Source organism: Hibiscus syriacus, unplaced genomic scaffold (assembly GCF_006381635.1).
Source record: "Hibiscus syriacus cultivar Baekdansim isolate YM2019G1 unplaced genomic scaffold, ASM638163v2 tig00003398_pilon, whole genome shotgun sequence".
Classification (NCBI taxonomy): domain Eukaryota; kingdom Viridiplantae; phylum Streptophyta; class Magnoliopsida; order Malvales; family Malvaceae; genus Hibiscus; species Hibiscus syriacus.
Window position 1 is genome coordinate 800,052 of NW_024061969.1, and position 20,540 is coordinate 820,591.

The 20,540-nt window shown below is 36.2% G+C and overlaps 1 protein-coding gene across 1 annotated transcript; it reads left to right on the forward strand.

Moving 5' to 3' along the window:
- The first annotated feature begins 13,237 nt into the window (after positions 1–13,237).
- Positions 13,238–14,276, forward strand: LOC120176012. Its single transcript, XM_039182530.1, has 2 exons — positions 13,238–13,365; positions 14,024–14,276. The coding sequence occupies exons 1-2, from the start codon at positions 13,238–13,240 to the stop codon at positions 14,274–14,276; spliced, it is 381 nt and encodes a 126-aa protein (XP_039038461.1).
- Positions 14,277–20,540: the final 6,264 nt, after the last annotated feature.

A 20,540-nucleotide genomic window follows, 5' to 3' on the forward strand; every position in this document is an offset into this window, starting at 1 on the left:
TTGAAGGAATTAGGTCGTTTCATCTCGATAGGAAATAATTAAATATTGTCGTTTTACATCCTAAATTCAAAAATGTGTTTAAAACGGGATCTTAAATTTAATTTGTTTTGTTTATTTTATTTTAGCATTTGAATTTGTAATTAATAATGAGCTTTATAATGAAATTGTAATATTTCTTTATTTCGATTGGAGTATGAATTGACTGTTCTAAGGTATAGACGGACGTTTTCTTGATAGGAAATAATTAAATATTATTGTTTCATCCTAAAATTCAAATAATACTAGTTGCAGTGATCTTGAATTGAAATTAAAATTGAATTCATAAATTACATTGCAAAGATAACTAATTAATCGACTAGGAACCAATTTAGGGCTCTGTGTGGGGTGCTAATCCTTCTCCATTCGTAACCGACTCTCGAACTCGATTTTTTTGGTAATGTAGACCATAAAATTGTTTTTTAATTAAAATTAATATTTTTATTAAAATGATAAATATGTTTTTGGGTGCCCAATTACACCCTAATCAAATATTGGTCGACTCCTCGAACTGTTTTATTTTAAAAGGAAACACCAAATCAATCGAGATGAGATTTTTATATCACTTAAAAATTAAATTTATTTTTTTTAAGAAAATTTCCTTAGTCTGGCGTGGTATAGTGGACAATTGGTGCAATGGAGATGCAAGCAGATGGGTAAATGACGAGGCATTCAACTGGGTGTTGGGAGATGGAAAATCAGTTTTATTCTGGGAAGATAATTGGTGTGATTATGGTTCTTTGAATATTTTTCTCCCAAGATCATACAGGTTGGCGACTAACAAAGGGTTAATGGTGGCAGAGGTTACGACAAAGAAAGGTTTTGAGGATATTGAATGGAGTTCCATTTTTCTAGAGATTTATTGGAAAGAGAAAAGCTAATGGTTTTAAAGCTGGTAAATCAAATTATGAATGCGAATTCTGTTTTTTTCCAGCCAGATTAACTAGTGTGGTTACATGACAAGACGGGGTTGCTCAATGTTAAGAAATTATCCTCGCTCATTGTTAATTCTAATTTAGAAAAACCTTAGTTTAATTTTAGCAGGATTTGGAAGTTGAAAGTTCCACCAAAATTTAAAAACTTTTTATGGATGCTTAAATTGGATCGAATCCCGACAAAGGTGTTTACTTAAAGAAATAGGGGTGAAGCTGGAAAACGACCAATGTGTGTGCTTTTGGTGTGGGATATATCAAGAGGATTCGTTCCACCTTTTTGCTGGTTGTGTTTTTGTGGAAAAATTTTGGTTCCTCTTCACGGAATGGTGGAGCATCAATTGGAATAGTGTACCTGACCTTGAAAGTTTATTAAATTTTTGTTTCAATGTTCCATTTTCTGGTCATAACAAGTCTCTTTGGATAATCATGATTAGGGTAGCCTTTTGGAGTTTGTGGTTGGCAAGGAACGAAAGAGTTTTTGAAGGGAAATCTGTCTTGATTAAGGATGTTATCTTTTCTACAAAGCTTCATGCTTAATATTGGCTTAAGGCATCGAAAGATGATTGGCCTCCAAATCTGGATTATTGGTGGATTAATTCACGTTGTGAACCGAAAAACGTATCAGGTGGTTCTTGCGAGGTACATGCAAGGTGTACTCCTGCAGTAGATTTTGTCAAATTCTTTCTAGGTCGGTCATAGGCGATAACATAGAATTAACATTGTTGACAGCGATTAAAAGAGTTTTGAAGATTTGTATTGAGCCCAAGTGGTCAGGGAAGGGTACGCTAAAGGTTGTATTTCCCTCAAAGACGGTGTGGAAATGGTTAGTGGATGTGGAATCAAGGCCGTGGAATCGATGACAATGCTTAATAGAGATCGACAGGTTGGTGAGTTCCATTGAAGTTGTTCATTTCTCCACTTCTAGTTAGAAACTTTTTTCTTTGGCTTATCATCTGACAATGGAAGGAATGTATCAGAGTATTATGTTTAAAGCATGGTGGTAACTTATTCGAACGCTGTGGAATCGGGATTGGCTTAGTGATCGTTGTGCCTCTGGCTTTAGTGATTGTTTGTTATATTTTTATTACGATGATCTATAGTGTTGTCATGTTTGTAGCAGCCTAGTTCTTCACTCTTTTATGTGTGGGAGGCCTCCTATGGCTACTGTGTTGATGTTTACTGTATGCTACGGCTATGTAGATAGGGAGTCTTTTCTTCTTTTCTAGCGGGATTGGAGGACTTCATATAGGTTGTTTTAGTTTAGATGGGGATTATATTTCAATGCAGTGTGTTGTTAGTAATATTGTGGTGGCTTACGTGTATCCGTAGCTTTATGTTTGTATGGCCTTAGGGGATATGGTGTATATGTGGTTGAAGCATTATTGTTGTTTATTTCTCTGCCCCAAGTCAGGAGTACTTTTTTTCTCCATTTAGGTTTAGGGAGGTTTTTAACAAGGTTTTTAACTTAGGCTTGATTAATAAAAATCATTTTATTGAGGAAAAAAAGGAAAAAAGAAATAACTCTATAAAATTTTAATATCACATTCTACTTTATAGCATGTCAAATCCAATATGTTCATGCATCACGTGAATACACAATGTAGACACCCGTTTTTGTCCGGGATAAAAAATATTATAATTATTAATATTAATATTAATATTGATATTATTATTATTTATTATTAATATTAATTAGTATTATTACACTGTTTTGCAGGCCCAAAACAAATAAAACCCAGCAGCCCGAATTTGCAATACACCAGTCCACGACCCGACTGACCCAAATATTTAGGGTTTCTAAACCCTAAATCAACTACTTCACTTATTTCAATCATCGACGCTTCTGTCAATCAAGACAACAGTGGTTTTGAAAAAAGCACTAAAGATTGTTCAAAATAATTGATTCAAACACCGGAAGGCTCTGTTACGAACGAGCTGTTGGAACTTTCATTATTGTTGAGATGTTGTTAAGTTCAAATCTTCTCGTCATTATTGGAGCTGGTGAACAACCATCATCCCACGCCAGCTGTGCCTCCTCATGCTCCATCAAATATCAACACCAATCGGGCTACCTCAACCGAATCCATTAAATTGCATGCACCAAAGTCAAAAGCAAAACCATAAATCATACCTAAACTTTCATTTTCATACCAAACACAAAGAAAAATTCAGATGCAATCATGAGGTTTTGGTGAAGAGATTAATGATAAATTCAGGGTATTCAAACAAGAGCGAGGAGGAGAGAGTTTGGAGGGTATTCGAACAAAAGGAGAGACAGAGTTTTCGGGGTATTCAAATAGAAAAAAAAATACAGAGAAGACTTCCCCTATTCTTCTCTAAAAAGGGACATTTTGTAATTGCTTTGTAACCAAGACTCTCTTCAGATTTTCGAAATATATATACAAAAAAAAAAAAGGTTCGTTGAAATATTCTCCTTTCTTTTGTTTTCTTTTATGTGTGCATGCTTCAAGAACAAAAACGGTAGAGGTAAATAGAGAAAATAATACATTTACTTTAGGAGTGATCCTCGCCGGAGAAGGTGGTCGCGTCTAAGGCTACGTCGGTCGTCTATGGGGTTGGGTTTTAGTTTGATTTAGGGTCTCGATTAGATTCCAAGGAGTGAAAGGATGTTTTTGTGTGTTTGTTTTAGAGAGAGTGTTGGTTGTTCGACCAACCATGGGTGGTGGCCGAGAGGAAGACCGTTGAAGAACGACGGTTGGCGTCGTGGGGGGGGGGGTTCGAGTTTGACCGACGGTGGTTTGAGTTTCTTTGGGCTCCATGGTTGAAGTTAGAAAATAAAAGAAAAGGGTTTAATTTTTTCTGGTTTTCACGTTTTGGAGTATTTAAAGGGGGGTGTATTCATTTTATTTTTTTCGGGTAAATCATGTGTTAGGTTCTTGATTTATGGGAATTTCTTGCTTTGTTTACTTATTTTATGTGTTAATCATTTAATGGTCCCTGTAATTTTAGCACCCTTTTCTCTCTGATCACTAATTTGTGGTATAATCACCCCTAAGTCCCCATAGTCTAGCTGTGTTTTCATATTATAGTCATTAGGTGCAGTTTTTTTTATTATTTTGAACTCTATATTTTACTTAGGTTTAATTTATTCCTTAAATTGTCATGTTTTTATTTGAATTTAGTTATTACTTTTATTCATTTTTATCCACTGCTTGTGTTATGTTAATTCTTGTTTTAAGTTTTTTAATTTTAGCATTTAATTGTGATAATTGTTGTTTTAGGCCTTAATGTTATTTCATGGTTTATTGGCATTACTAGTGTTTTATTATTTAAAATTTCCTATTGTTACCTTAATTATCATTGGTTTTACTGTTTAGCCATTCAAATTTGGCCCTAATATTTTTATATTTTATTTCATTAATCTAATGAAAGATGTAGTATATGTATTCGATAATGTGCATGTGATCTTTAAGTCAAGATTTTGCTGTGGAAATAGTTTTATTTGTTCAAAAAAGTTGATAAAATTGGAATCTAATATCATAGGATTCTATTAAGTGGTTCCCACGTTTTTGTTTATATGTTTTGGTTCTTTATATATATATATTTGTGCATGTTAGATTATGTATACTAAACATATATATATATATATATATATAGCCATATAACATATTATATTTTATGCATCCTTTTATGCATCAAATAAGCGCACACACACAAACGCATAAATTAAATATATATTATTAATCCTATTTACATTAGATATATGTTATCCTTTATATATTTTATTACGAGCATGCATGTAATAATTTTTTTATCATTATTTTTATTCTCCTTTATTTTATTCGAATATTTTCAAGAATGTATTTGTAGAATGGGCGTGGAAAGTATCACTTGATCGAAGTGGTATAATCAGATACGACGTTTGAACAAAATGAAAGCTTGAAATAAATCTAGTTTGTTTTACGAATTAAATTGGTCATGATTTAATGATTTTTTTCATATGGTAATTTATTTTATGAAAATATCGATTCAATTTATATTCGATTCGCATTTTATTAAAGAGGGAATATTTTTTATGAACAAGAAATAGTTGAAATAGCTTTCCCAATGGATGATTGCTAATTTTGAGGTTTCTTTTTGAGATAAAGAATTTTCCCTAAAGTTAATTAACTCGAAGTAAATTAATAAATGGATCATATTTTAATTTCATATTCGATTTCTAATTTCCACTATTTACGACAATATGTAAGTGATACAGTACCAGTTTTGGGCATTGTGGGGTGCTAATCCTCCCCTATACGTAACTGACTCCCGAACCCATTTTAATATAATCTTTGGTAAATGCATACCAGTTTTTGTCTTAAAAAATGATTTTTTTAAAATTGTTTTTTAAAAGACGTTTTTAGGTATTCGACTTACCTAACCCGAAGGTTGATGGCGACTCCTTTTCAATTTAATTCCAATCAATTCAAAATCATTTAATTTTTCCAAATTAAAATCATAACCGTTTTTAAAATAATATTTAATTATTCCACCTAAAAATGGTTATGACAGTTTGGCGACTCCACTGGGGACAATTTTAGAGAATCAGGCTGAAAGTCGCTTACACTTTGTTGTTTTGGTGGATATTATGAGTTCGAATTCTAGTTAATTTATGATTCGTTTATTGAAGTTTGTAATTGCTTCATTTTTTGTTATACTAACATTTTGATTTTGTTTTCAGATCGGTCCAAGTTTTTATCGAGTGGTTGAATGTTCCTCCTCACACACATCACATGCAATTGCATGACATGAGCTCTAGACACGAGCTCTGAACCTTTTTAAGTGGGGGTGAAAGCGACTCCTTCGTGGGAATTTATTCTCCGTATGGGCCTAGCAAGTAACCTTCGGGATTCATATACCTTATGTCTTCGTGGGAATTTATTCTTCGTATGGGCATAAGGGGATGTATCCCCTCGAATTGAACTCGATCCGTTTAAGCCTATAATGGGTGAGGATTGAGGGTTTGGTCGCCCAAGGGGGCACCGACATAAAGGATAATTTGAGTACCTTTTTTTCCTCGTTAGAGCTAAAACCATGCATACAGTGAACCGCAGAATGGTCATCCTATGTATAGTCATACCGAACCTCTGTCCATTAGTAGGTACCCAAAATAGGTATACACAAAGGAGGAGCATTTCTAAACCTTTATCTTTTACTTTATGTTCTTAGAATATATTTATTTTTGAATAAAAACATGCGAACTAGATACCATGCGGTTATGATTAATTTCTTGTAAATACATTTTGTGGGTAAAAATCATGTTTGGGTAGGATTAATATCTAATAAAAGCATGCCTGGGTAGATAACATAGAAATATATTCGATCCATTTTTTTCTTTTATGTTGAATTTACACTTGTTCTAACTAATAGTTTTATTCGTTTTGTTATCTTTTTCTTTTTTCATACTGCATGTACATATCATAAAGAAAGGTGATTGATCTGTGAGTATCAATAAAGTGGAAAGACTTTCACGATGGAAAGAAGTTTCCAAAACAAAGAAGTGAATCCGACAGATGTAAGGAATTGGTCTGAAGCCAAACAGAAAGAGCAAGGGGATAGCCTCCCAGAGAATTGCAAGTCAGAATTGTCTGATTATACACCGGCCTCTTTAAAACAGAATGAGCTTCAGGGATTGAAGACAATTTGGGAAAGTTGGAATCTTACCGAGAGACAACCATTTCAACAAACCTATGGGGATATTTTTCATTTGATTTATGTCAAGGTAGACCCAGTTCTCATACGAAGCATGATACAGTTTTGGAATCTGACCTATAGTTGTTTCACCTTCAACCTAGAGGACATGACCCCAACGCTCGAGGAATACCACTTCCTGTTGAATTTATCAAGTGTTAAAGTAGACAAAGTTTATTCATGATCGATAAAATGACCCTCGTTTAAGTCAAAGCTTGCAAAGATTTCGGGCACGAGTGACAAATGGGTAAATGATCGCTTGGAGCGAAAGGGAGAAAGTGAAGGAATATCGTGGTCCTACTTACAAAAGATAGCTGAAACACACGTAGATGAAATCATATGAAGAGATGTGTTTGCTTTGGGTATATATGGTTTGATAATCTTTCCGAAGTGCCTGGGGTTGATTGAGCTGATAATATTTAACTTGGTTGAGAAGTTAAAAAGAGAAATGAATCCAGTCCATGTGATTCTTGCTGAAACTTTTCGATCTTTGAATATATGTAGAAGATTGGGTGGAGGTCGTTTTATGGGTTGTGCTCAATTGCTTACTGTATGGATCAGAAGTCATTTCTAGAAGGAGGAAAAAGTCAGCTACAATCGATTTCTAAAAGATTATTCTTCTGTTGCTGAATACCTTACGAAGGAGTGGCCTGAGGCATCACAAAAAGATCAGTGGATTGATTTCTTTAAGAATTTACAGACTCAAAACATAGCATGGAGAACTCTGTGGTTGATGCATACACAAATATTGTTCAAGTGTGGAGATTTGGATTGGATTATGCTACTGGGGCTATGGGGAGGAGTCGGTTATGCTTCTTTGTTAGTCTTGAGACAGTACGGTGCCCGACAATTTGTTCCCGTAACTTATGGGTTAGCTGGTACTGAATTTGATTATAAAGAAGTCAATTATAGAATGAAAATCAAAGATGTGGCTGATTCCTGGAGGTTGACTTTCAGGACTAAAGTAGTTGGAGCAGAGGTTATCTTGACACCTGATTATGAAGCATAGAGAATCAAAAGGGTAAATGATAAAATCCCTTTAGCATCTGGAGAGGGATCCAGGTCGATGGAGGAACAAATCAAAAAAATCTCTTCGAACTTAGAAATCCAGAGAATTGAGTTTGAAGCAGAAAAGGCTAAAAATGCCAAGAAAATAAAAGAGATAGAGAGAGAAAATTTCATGTTAACTATCGAGGCTGAATTCTATGCCAGACAGTTTGTAATGATGAGGAACAGAAAAGAGCGGGTGAAGGCCAACCTAGAAGAACTAAAAAGGGATTATCAAAGGATACAACAGGTGAGAAAGGAATTTGGGTCAAGTAAAGCACCACAACAATGGGCCAGAGAATTAGCAGCTGTAAAATGACGAATTAAAAGTCTTAAGGTCGAGAAGCAGGACAAGAAGATAGAAGCTAGAAAAGCAAAAGTAAGAGAGTTAGAGGCGGATAAAAAAGAATTGATCAAGCAGTATAAAGCTAAGGCTCGTAAAGCTCAAAGACTCCAAGAAGAGAAAGATATCAGACTAAAAGAATTAGAGGAAGAAAAAAGTCGAATCCAGGGGTTGAAAACTAAAATGAACAACATGATTAAGGATTTTGAAGAGAGAGATCGAAGGATTACAGAGCTCGAAGAAGAAAGAAAGCGAAAGAAGGATGAGATGTGGTCCGAAAGACAAGGATGGAATTGAATCCTTGATAGAAAGCAGACAGAGATTGGATCATTGATGCAACGATTCTCTACAAAAAGTCGGCAAGTAGATGAGCTCATAGGAGAAATGGGAGAATTGCAAATACAATTTGAGGAAGAGATAAATCAATCTCGAGCTATGAATGATGAGCTCAAAAGTCATGTTTCGAACCTTGAGCAATCTCTGCTTCAAGTGCAAATCTCTTCCGCTTCAATAGATTTAAGAGTTGCTCTTGAAGAAAATAAGGCCTTCCAAAAAGAAATAAGAGAATTGAATGGAGAACTCCAGCAATGTCGAATTCGTATTACCAATCTAGAAAAAGAAATCAAATGAATTAATAAGGGATGGACAAATACATATGAGCATTACCGATCTGTGGTAGAAGAACGTGATCATATGATGGGTGAAGCTATAGCTCAAATGGGAGAAGTTGCTCGATACATGAGTGAATTGGCCAATAGAGCTGAAATCATCCAACTGCGAACAAATCCGAGTTCTGAGTATTCAAGGGATATCATTGCTATTATGAACGAAATTGTAGAAATGAGTCTGAGGGCTAGGCCTTATCTGTAAACGTACTTCTTTGTAATGAGTGGAACCTTTTATCCAATGAAAGTTATTTCCAAATGGTTACTGCTTGGGTCAACGCCTTTTATTTGCATTTTTGCACTTGCATCATTCATTATGCATAATAAAATGCATTATTTAATAGAATGCATCATTTAATAGCACATCACCAATAATATGCATCCAAATTTAGAATAATAAATAAATTAATTTTTAAGGGTTATGTGACAGAGAGATTCTGGCAAGTGAAAACATTAACCCTCATCATACACGAAGTAAGACCATGGATGGTAAGATTGAGCAGTTAAAGAAAGAGATGCAAGAAGGGTTACAAAAGATACAACAAGAATGGCACTCGAGAATGGAGTAGTCACAAAAATCAATTCTAGATCAGATATTGCAAAGCCAAGCCAGTATGATGAATGAAATGATGACCAAGATGTCTGGGTTACAAACTGAAGCAGCTAAAGAGCCAAGTACTATTTTGACTTCTGGCCATGAGTCTACCCCGAGATTAATTATTTCCCCTGAAAAGTTAGTTGAGTATCCTGTGGGGTCTTCAACAACAAAGGTTCAAATGATGGGCACAACTAATCCTCAAAATAGACCTCATGTATATATGGATGTAGATCCTGAGGAAATGGAGAAATTTAAAACCGAGGTACCAGAACATTTAAAGGATTGGTGCAAAGGGCTTCTTAAAGAGATGGGAAAGCAGAATTCTCAAGATGGAATGGAGGCAGAAGAACTGAGTCTAGTGCCAGACTTGATCTTACCACCAAAGTTCAAAATGCCTGAATTTGAAAAGTATGATGGAAAAACGTGTCCGATCACTCATTTGACCATGTTTTGTCGAAGAATGACGGGATTAGGGAAGGATGATGGACTATTAATTCATTACTTTCAGGCCAGTCTGACAGGGGCAACTGCTAGATGGTATAATCAGTTGACTCAAGCTAAAATAGGGTCTTGGAAGGATTTGGCGAACACATTTAAAGAACAATATCAGCATGTTACTAACATGATGCTTGATCGTGTTACTCTTCAGAACATGGAGATGAAGCACAATGAGACATTTCGTCAATATGCTCAGCGTTGGAGGGATATTGCCGCTCAAGTGCACCCACCACTTATTGAGAGAGAGTTTATAACGATGTTCATTGATACATTAAAATCTCCCTATATTGATCATATGTTAGGAGTGGCGACTAAGAGTTTCTCTGATATTGTGATGTACGGTGAAATGATCGAAAGAGCACTAAAGAAGGGACAGATTGCTGGTAGCCAAAATCTTACAAAAAAACCTTTCATGAAAAAGAAAGAATGAGAGGTGAATAATGTAAATTTCTCTGTGAGTAAGACAAAGACAGGAAATTTTTCATCTCCAAGAGAAACTAAGCATGAATATAACAATGAAAGAATGACGTTCACTCCTATACCAATGACATACAGTGAGCTTTTCCATAGATTAGTCCAAGCTCATGTAGTGTCACCAAAATATCTAGATCCAATCAAACCACCGTATCCAAAATGGTTCAACGAAAATGAGACATGCGAATATCATGCAAACCTCCAAGGACATAATATTGAAAAATGTCTCACTTTCAAAAGAGTGGTTGAGGATCTGATTAGGAGAAAAGTAGTGTCATTCAATGATTCAGAGACACCTTGTGTAACTGCAAACCCACTTCCGAATCATAAAAAACTAGGGAGTGAATGCCATTGAATAGAATCGAAGAATTAAAAGGAAGCTTGAAGATGTGATAATGCCATTGAAGTGGGTATATGTTCAAATGAAGAAGAGAGGGCTATTGAGTTCCATAAAGAAATGTTCAATTGAAAGGATGGAGAACTTTTGTGAGTACCATGATGAAAATGGTCATCAAATTCAGGATTGTCAAGAATTCAGGTAGATAATCCAAGAATTGATGGACAAGCAGGAGTTACAGTTCTATGAAGAAAGGATGATAGAGAGTGAAAGATATATCTGTGCTTCTGAAGAAAATTCAGGAGAAATTGAAAAGAAATTAAAGAAGCCTGTCCTGGTCATATCCAAGCCAAGTTATAAGGCAAGCGCTGGAAGTACAACATCGAAGGTGGTGATTAAAACCCCAATGCCTTTTGCCTACAAGAGTGGCAAGAGCATTCCCTAGAATTATACATGACAAATTAATACTCCAGAAAGCAAGGAGTAAGATATTGATGAAGTTGGATTTTTCACCAGGAGTGGAAGATGCTATGCTCCTGGAAAAGCCAATAAAACAAGAGCTGTGGTTATTGATGATGAGGAAAAAATAAATGAACCTGTCAAGATTGAGGAGGCTCAGGAGTTTTTAAAATTTTTGAAACACAGCGAGTATAACATTGTGGAACAACTTCATAAGACCCCAGCACAAATTTCAATGTTGTCTCTCCTATTGCATTCTGAGGTACATTGAAATACTCTGATCAAAGTGCTAAATGAAACTTTTGTGGGGAAAGGCATCCCAGTGGAGCGTGTGGAGAGGATGGTCAACCATATTAATGCAGATAACTTCATTTATTTCTATGATGATGAAATACCTGAGGAAGGAAAGGGTAGATGCAAGGCACTACACATTACTACCCATTGCAAAGGGGTTATAATTTCTGGGGTGTTAATTGACAACGGGTCGACTTTGAATGTTATGCCATTTTCCACTCTGAATAGACTTCATATAGATGCTTCTCAAATGAGGGTCTGTGGTAATACTGTGAGGGCATTTGATGGGATATAACGTAAAATAATGGGGAAAATAATTATTCCTCTCAAAGTTGGCCCTACGACTTTTGAATAGAGTTTGTTGTCATGGATATACATCCAAGTTACAATTGCTTATTAGGGAGACCTTGGATTCACATGGTTGGGGCAATTCCTTATTCTCTTCACCAAAAGCTTCGATTTATCGTGGACGGGACTCTAGTAACTATCAAGGCAGAAGAATATATCATTGCCTCTATTACTACTGATGCACCATATGTAGGGGTAGATGAGAACACACTAGAGTCTTCGTTCCAGTCTTTGGAATTTGTCAATGCACCTTTGTCCCTGAAGACAAAAGAATTCCCATTCCTCAGCTTTCAAAGAATACAAAGATGCACCAGTTAAAAAAAAACAATAGCTAGAGGAGCAAAAGTAGGGAAAGGGCTAGGTAAGAAACTGCAAGGCATCATTGAAGGTTTGAATCCAATTCTTAAAAGAAATTAATTTGGCCTCGGATACAAGCCAACTTACTATGATAAAGTCAGAGATGCACAAAAGCTTAAGGAAAGAAAAAAGGCGAGAGCCCAAGGTGAGGACGTTGTTTGGGGTCCCATGATCATACCACCACTCTTCAAATCTTTCGTGTATGTAGGATTTGTGACTGACATACTGCAGCAATCAGGGGGAAAGTGAAGAAATAGGAATTGGAAACCTGAGCATCAATGCAATCACGGATGATTCTACTGAAGAATGCTCATTGGCATCAATTCGTCCATGTCCTCTTGATTATGTTGAAAGCAACTATACTGTTGAAGAACTCCCTGTGTTCTATAAGAACTTTTCAGAGTAATGCATAAATAACAAATCTGTCTTTTAACCCAAATATAATGGGATTATTGTTATTTGTCATGGTTTTAATAAAGTGATTTTTTCTGTTCATTTTCTTCATAGTAAATATTGCATTCAATTATTTAAATTTTTTGTTCTTTATTGATAATTATTATTTTGAAAAATATTAAACGAAATTTTTGTCCATAGCCAAATATTTTTTTTCATTCGCAGGTCCTCAGATATTAACTGTTCGAATAATGATATTCCCGAACCACAAATTGATTTTGAAAATAACATGTGTATTGAAGAATCTGAAGGTTATAAGGATGATGAGGAATGTGAGTTAAACTCTGAACTTGTTAGAATGATGGAGCAAGAAGACAAACAAATATTGCCTCATAAAGAGAAAATTGAAATAATAAATTTGGGAACAGAGGAAGACCGAAAGGAAGTCAAGATTGACACTTCGCTATCACAAGAAACAAGAGAAGATCTTATACGCCTTCTAAGAGAATGCAAAGATGTGTTTGCCTGGTCTTATCAGGACATACCCGGATTGGATACTGACATTGTTGTACACAAGCTACCGATAAAAACAGAATGCAAGCCTTTTCAACAAAAACTTCGAAGAATGAGGCCAGATATGCTATTAAAGATAAAGGAAGAAGTAAAAAATAGTTTGACACTGGTTTCTTACAAGTGGCTAAATACCCTGAATGGGTAGCAAATATTGTGCCAGTGCCAAAGAAAGATGGCAAGGTTCGAATGTGTGTTGACTACCGGGATCTCAACCGAGTAAGCCCCAAGGATAATTTTCCACTGCCACATATTGACACATTGGTTGACAATACAGCTGGTCATGCTCTTTTTTCCTTCATGGATGGTTTTTCAGGGTACAATCAAATCAAAATGGACCCTGAAGACATGGAGAAGACAACGTTCGTGACAATGTGGGGCACCTTTTGTTACAAGGTGATGCCCTTTGGACTTAAAAATGCCTGGGCAACATATCAAAGAGCCATGGTTACTTTGTTCCATGATATGATGCACAAAGAGATAGAAGTATATGTGGATGATATGATTGCCAAATCACAAACTGAGGAAGAACATGTGAAGGCCTTAAGGAAGTTGTTCTTGAGGTTGAGAAAATACCAGCTCAAACTTAACCCAGCCAAGTGCACTTTTGGAGCTACTTCAGGGAAATTATTGGGATTTGTAGTCAGTGAGAATGGGATAAAGATAGATCCTAATAAAGTTAAAGCAATATTGGAACTACTAGCCCCTAGAACGCAAAAAGAAGTACGAGGGTTTCTAGGGAGATTAAATTATATTGCTAGATTCATCTCTCAGTTAACTAAGAAATGTGATCCAATTTTCCGTTTACTGAAAAAACAAAACCCAGGAGAGTGGGATGACAGTTGCCAAGAATGTTTTGACAAAATTAAGAGTTATTTGACTAATGCCCCAGTCTTAATGCCACCAATCCCAAACAAACCATTGATTTTGTACTTGACTGTATTTGAGAAGTCAATGGGATGTGTACTGGCACAGCATGATGAAACTGGAAGAAGAGAAAGAGCTATTTACTAATGCCCCAGTCTTGATGGAGTCAACGGCTTTAACTGGAAGGATGACAAGATGGCAAATGTTGTTGTCTGAATTTGATATAGTCTATATGAATAAAAAAGCGGTGAAAAGAAGTGTTATTGCTGATTTCCTAGCATGCAGAGCATTAGAAGACTATAAGCCAATGAAGTTTGATTTCCCAAATGAGGACTTAATGAGTATATTCGTTGCGGAATAAGATGCTCCGAAAGATGAAACCTGGAAAATGAATTTCGATGGTGCCTCGAATGATGTGGGACATGGAATTGGGGCAATACTAGTTTCACCAGAAGGCAATCATTATCCTTTTACTAGTAGGCTTGCCTTTGAATGCACAAATAACATGGCAGAATATGAAGCATGTATCCTGGGTATTCAAGCTGCAATTGAAGCAAAATTAAAAGCCTGGAAGTATTTGGCGATTCTACTTTAGTTATTTATCAACTTCGCAGGGAGTGGATGACTAGAGACTCTAAATTGATGGAATACAAGAACCTGGTGATGGAGTTGATCAAAGAGTTTGAAGAAATTTCTTTCACTTATCTTCCCTGTGAAGAAAATCAAATGGCAGATGCTTTGGCTACGTTGGCAGCCATGTTTATGGCTGATGATTAGTCTCGAATGATGCCTATTCGAATAAGTATAAGAGAAATGCCAGCTCATTGCTGCAACATTGAGGAAGAAGAGGAAGTCGGTCTCCCATGGTATTATGATATTCTACAGTATGTGAAGTATCGAGCTTATCCAGCTGAGGCAACTGAAAATGATAAACGAACTTTGAGAAGATTAGCAATGGGGTATGTCCTCGATGGAGAAATTTTGTACAAAAAAAGTAAAGATCAAGTGCTTTTGAGATGTGTGGATAGAATTGAGGCCAAGAAAATAATTGAAGAAGTCCATGATGGAGTTTGTGGAACACATTCAAATGGATTCACAATGGCTAGACAAATCATGAGGTTTGGATATTATTGGTCTACTATGGAAGGAGATTACATCAGATTTGCTCAAAGGTGTCATAAATGCCAGATCCATGATAACCAAATACACGTTCCTCCTTCACTACTCCATGTAATAGCCGTTCCATGGCCATTTTCAATGTGGGACATTGATGTCATTGGGGTAATTTCACCAAAAGCTTCAAATGGACATCGTTTTATCTTAGTGGCCATTGACTACTTTACCAAGTGGGTTGAAGCTGCCTCATATGCTAATGTCACAAAAGGAGCAGTTTGTAGATTCTTAAAAGGAGAAATCTTTTGCAGATATGGAATACCAGAAAGGATCATCACATATAATGCGTTAAATCTGAATAATGATTTAATGAAGGAAGTCTGCACAAAGTTGAAAATCAAACATCACAACTCGGCTCCTTACCGCCCGAAAATGAATGGGGAAGTAGAAGCAGCGAATAAAAATATCAAGAAGATCATCACCAAAGCAACTGAAACATATACAGATTGTCATGAGAAGTTACCTTTTGCATTACTTGCTTATCGCACATCTGTTCGTACATCTACTAGGGCAACACCATTCTCTTTGGTATATGGGATGGAAGCAATTTTACCTGTTGAGGTGGAAATCCCTTCTATAAGGGTATTGATGGAATTAAAACTTGATGAGGCTGATTGGGTACAAAGTAGATTTGATCAATTAAATTTGATTGAGGAGAAAAGGCTGAAAGCTATTTATCATGGACAAATGTACCAAAAAAGAATGATGCGAGCTTATGACAAGAAGGTCAGGCCTCGAGAATTTCATGAAGGTGATTTAGTGCTAAAAAAGATCCTACCTATGTAAAAAGACTTTCGTGGGAAGTAGATGCCAAATTGGGAATGTCCTTTTGTTGTAAAGAAGGCATTTTTAGGAGGAACTTTGGTTTTGACTGAATTGGATGGAGAAGATTTGCCTAATCCTGTGAATTTTGATTCAGTCAAGCGATATTACACTTGAAGGAAAAAATAAAAAAAAATAAAGGACGGTTCAAGATAAAAACCTAAAATGGGTGTCTTGAAACCGAAGGAGGATTCGAGTTGAAAATCCATAATGGACAGCTCGAATATTCAAGATTTGGTATGACATATTCCCTCGAAAGTCTAACAGTTCAGGGAAAGATTCTCATACTCACACATCTTTTGTACGATCTGAATCTTCGAGACACATGTCAATTTTCAGGAAAGATTTTGATGAGAAAATATAGTGATTCAACATTTGATATCCACTGTATTTGTTCCTTTGTTCTTCCTGTAATGTTTACTTGATTCTTATATTAAAGGATTATACTTTCTCATTACCTCTTTTAAATGAAATTTTTGATTTTGATTCATTATTCATTACATAAAATAACCAAAAACAGTGATCAATAACAACATTGTTTATTATGCTTTACACTAAAAAGTGTTAGAGTATGGGGATTTCAAAACAGGTGTTTATCGGAGAGCACATAGAAAATATGATCATTGGGAAAGAAGGGATAAATTGAAAGAATCAGTTTTAACCTAATTTTAATTTTCCCAAGAAAAGAAGTCCGATTTTGAAGATGAACAACAGGTGAGGCCATTCATTCTGATTGAATTTCTCAGAAAATTAACTAGTGGCCAAAGAATCAACAAAGCAAGATAAACTTTCTCGGGGGTGGATCATAGAATCCAAGTTCATGAACGAGAGATTCAGAAAGTAATCACAATCATAACCCATACATTAGAAAATGCAGGAACTTCATGTGTTATGATCAAAGAGCATGAGAAAATCAATTGTCAGTATCAATTTATGCATAACCCTTTAAACATGCATAACAATTCACATATATCTTTAGGGCATATTGCAAACATGAAATCATGGCATATGACATTTTTACAGGATCTTCAAGACCTACCACATCATTGAATCAAAGAATCAATCATCATCAGTTATGACCCGATATCCTCATCACGAAGGAGCAGTACTACCCTGGATAACCAGTTGTCCTCATCATGTAGGAATCGTGTCATCCATAGACTAGATTTCCTCATCACGTAGGAGTTGTGTCACCCCAGATAATCAGCCGTCCTCATAACGTAGGAACCGTGTTATCACTTTAGATGGCCAGAACTTTTCATCACGTACGAGCCGTGTCATCACCAGACCTAATCTCCTCATCACGTACGAGCTGTGTCAACCTTTGATAACCATAACTCTTCATCATGTATGAGCCATGTTATCACCCTCCTAAAAATGGCCAAGAACTCTTCATCACGTAGGAGCAGTGTCATCCCCTGACTAGATTTCATCATTATGTAGGAGTTGAACTCTTCATCACGTATGAGCAGTGTCGTCTCCCAAATCAAACAAAAAAATCTCAAAAAAAAAAAAGAACCGAACAAAAACTGGTTGTCTTTTTCGTCTTTCTCGTCTTTGCCTTATTCTTGTTAACACAAAAATGTGCAAAGAGGGGCAGCTGTAGACACCCGTTTTTGTCCGGGATAAAAAATATTATAATTATTAATATTAATTAGTATTATTACACTGTTTTGCAGGCCCAAAACAAATAAAACCCAGCAGCCTGAATTTGCAATACACCAGTCCACGACCCGACTGACCCAAATATTTAGGGTTTCTAAACCCTAAATCAACTACTTTGCTTATTTCAATCATTGACGCTTCTATCAATAAAGACAACAGTGGTTTTGAAAAAAACACTAAAGATTGTTCAAAATAATTGATTCAAACACCAGAAGGCTCTATTACGAACGAGCTGTTAGAACTTTCATTATTGTTGAGATGTTGTTAAGTTCAAATCTTCTCGTCATTATTGGAGCTGGTGAACAACCATCATCTCCACGCCAGCTGTGCCTCCTCATGCTCTATCAAATATCAACACCAATCGGGCCACCTCAACCGAATCCATTAAATTGCATGCACCAAAGTCAAAAGCAAATCCATAAATCATATCTAAACCTTTCATTTTCATACCAAACACAAAGAAACATTTAGATGCAACAATGGGGATTTGGTGAAGAGATCAATGATAAGTTCAGGGTTTTCAAACAAGAGCGAGGAGGAGAGAGTTTGGAGGGTATTCGAACAAGAGGAGAGACAGAGAGTTTTCAGGGTATTCAAATAGAAAAAAAAATACAGAGAAGACTTCCCCTATTCTTCTCTAAAAAGGGACATTTTGTAATAGCTTTGTAACCAAGACTCTCTTCAGATTTTCGAAATATATATGCAACAAAAAAAAGGTTCGATGAAATCTTCTCCTTTCTTTTGTTTTCTTTTATGTGTGAATTCTTAAAGAACAAAAATGGTAGAGGTAAATAAAGAAAATAATACATTTACTTTAGGAGTGATCCTCTCCGGAGAAGGTGGTCGCGTCTAAGGCTACGTCGGTCGTCTATGGGGTTGGGTTTTAGTTTGATTTAGGGTCTCGATTAGATTCCAAGGAGTGAAAGTATGTTTTTGTGTGTTTGTTTTAGAGAGAGTGTTGGTTGTTCGAACAACCATGGGTGGTGGCCAAGAGGAAGACCGATGAAGAACGACGGTTGGCGTCATGGGCGGTGGTTTGAGTTTCTTTGGGCTCCATGGTTGAAGTTAGAAAATGAAAGAAAAGGGTTTAATTTTTTCTGGTTTTCTCGTTTCTGGAGTGTTTAAAGGGGGTGTATTCATTTTATTTTTTTCGGGTAAATCATGTGTTAGGTCCTTGATTTATGGGAATTTCTTGCTTTTTTACTTATTTTATGTGTTAATCATTTAATGGTCCCTATAATTTTAGCACCTTTTTCTCTCTGATCACTAATTTGTGGTATAATCACCCCTAAGTGCCCATAGTCTAGCTGTGTTTTCATATTATAGTCATTAGGTGCAGTTTTTTATTTATTTTGAACTCTATATTTTACTTAGGTTTAATTTATTCCTTAAATTGTCATGTTTTTATTTGAATTTAGTTATTACTTTTATTCATTTTTATCCACTGCTTGTGTTCTGTTAATTATTGTTTTAAGTTTTTTTAATTTTAGCATTTAATTGTTATAATTGTTGTTTTAGGCCTTAATGTTATTTCATGGTGTATTGGCATTACTAGTGTTTTATTATTTAAAATTTCCTATTGTTACCTTAATTATCATTGGTTTTACTGTTTAGCCATTCAAATTTGGCCCTAATATTTTTATATTTTATTTCATTAATCTAATGAAAGATGTAGTAAATATATTCGATAATGTGCATGTGATCTTTAAGTCAAGATTTTGCTGTGGAAATAGTTTTATTTGTTCAAAAAAGTTGATAAAATTGGAATCTAATATCATAGGATTCTATTAAGTGGTTCCCACATTTTTGTTTATATGTTTTGGTTCTTTATATATATATATATATATATATTTGTGCATGTTAGATTATTGTCATGAAATTGGGCCTTTTCCCCATACTTTGGGCTATTTTGGCTATGTTGGATCACACTTGGTCTTGGAGGTTGATAGAATAGTGTAGATTATTCTAGAACACTCAAGACTTGTACATATTCTAGAAGTATTCTAGAGTCTTCCATGTTAGGTAGGAAATTATGGAGAATTCTAGAGAATCTCTCCCTACCATAGGATCAAGTCAATCTCCACCATCCATTGAGGAGGTGGGAGTCTATAAATAGATGTAGAATCCTCATTTGTAAAGCATCCAAGAGTTGTAAGCTTTCAAGCATATCAACAAGCTTTCTCTTAAAGTTCTTTCCTTTCTTCTTTGTTTCCTTGCCAATCTCTTCCCACATTAGCACGAGTTTGAGTGAGGCTGACTTAGCTATCGCGAGGGAGCTAAGGCTACACGAGGCTTATTGAGAGATTAAGTCTGTGACAGTTGGTATCAAAGCCGGTAAAGGCATCAATATCGTGCACGTGTCTTGTAGGAATGGCTGGGAACTCGAACGAGTCGACTGTTGCTGAGGAACGTGGGAGAGAAGCTACACCCACCAACAAGAATAAGAAGAGGGACCAAAGTAAGGCCCACGAGAGCGCTTCCTTAGAACTGATGGTGGCGGAGTTTGGTGAGAGGCTGGAGAGGGTCCAACACAACTTCAAGACGTTAGAGGACCATGTCTTGGAGCAAGTTGACACACTCAAAGGAAATGCCGAAGAGACCAACAACGAGGTGGAAGCTCGGTTCATACAGCTAGAGGATATGATCCAAGCCGTACGTGAAGGCATCGAGGGGATGCGAGAGGACTTGACGCTCTGCAAGAGAGCTACCGTTAGCAAGGTTGCTAACAATGTCTCCACCCCGAGGGTCAAGTGCCCCAAGCCGTAAGGGTTCAATGGGGCAAGGGACCCCAAGGAAGTCAAAAACTACCTATGGCGGATGGAGCAATACTTTGAGGGAATCGGCCTTAACGACGAGGCTGCCAAGGTAAAGACCACTGCCTTATATCTTTCCGATACTGCTATATTATGGTGGCGTAGGAAACATGCCGACATTGAGCGAGGGGCTTGTCGGTTAGATACGTGGG

Excerpts from the sequence above, each read along its gene's own strand:
- LOC120176012 (XM_039182530.1), top strand. The coding sequence starts at position 13,238 with ATGTGTGTTGACTACCGGGATCTCAACCGAGTAAGCCCCAAGGATAAT. Across the intron at positions 13,366-14,023 it reads TTCATGGATGGTTTTTCAGG|CATGATGAAACTGGAAGAAG; the intron begins GTACAATCAAAT and ends GTACTGGCACAG.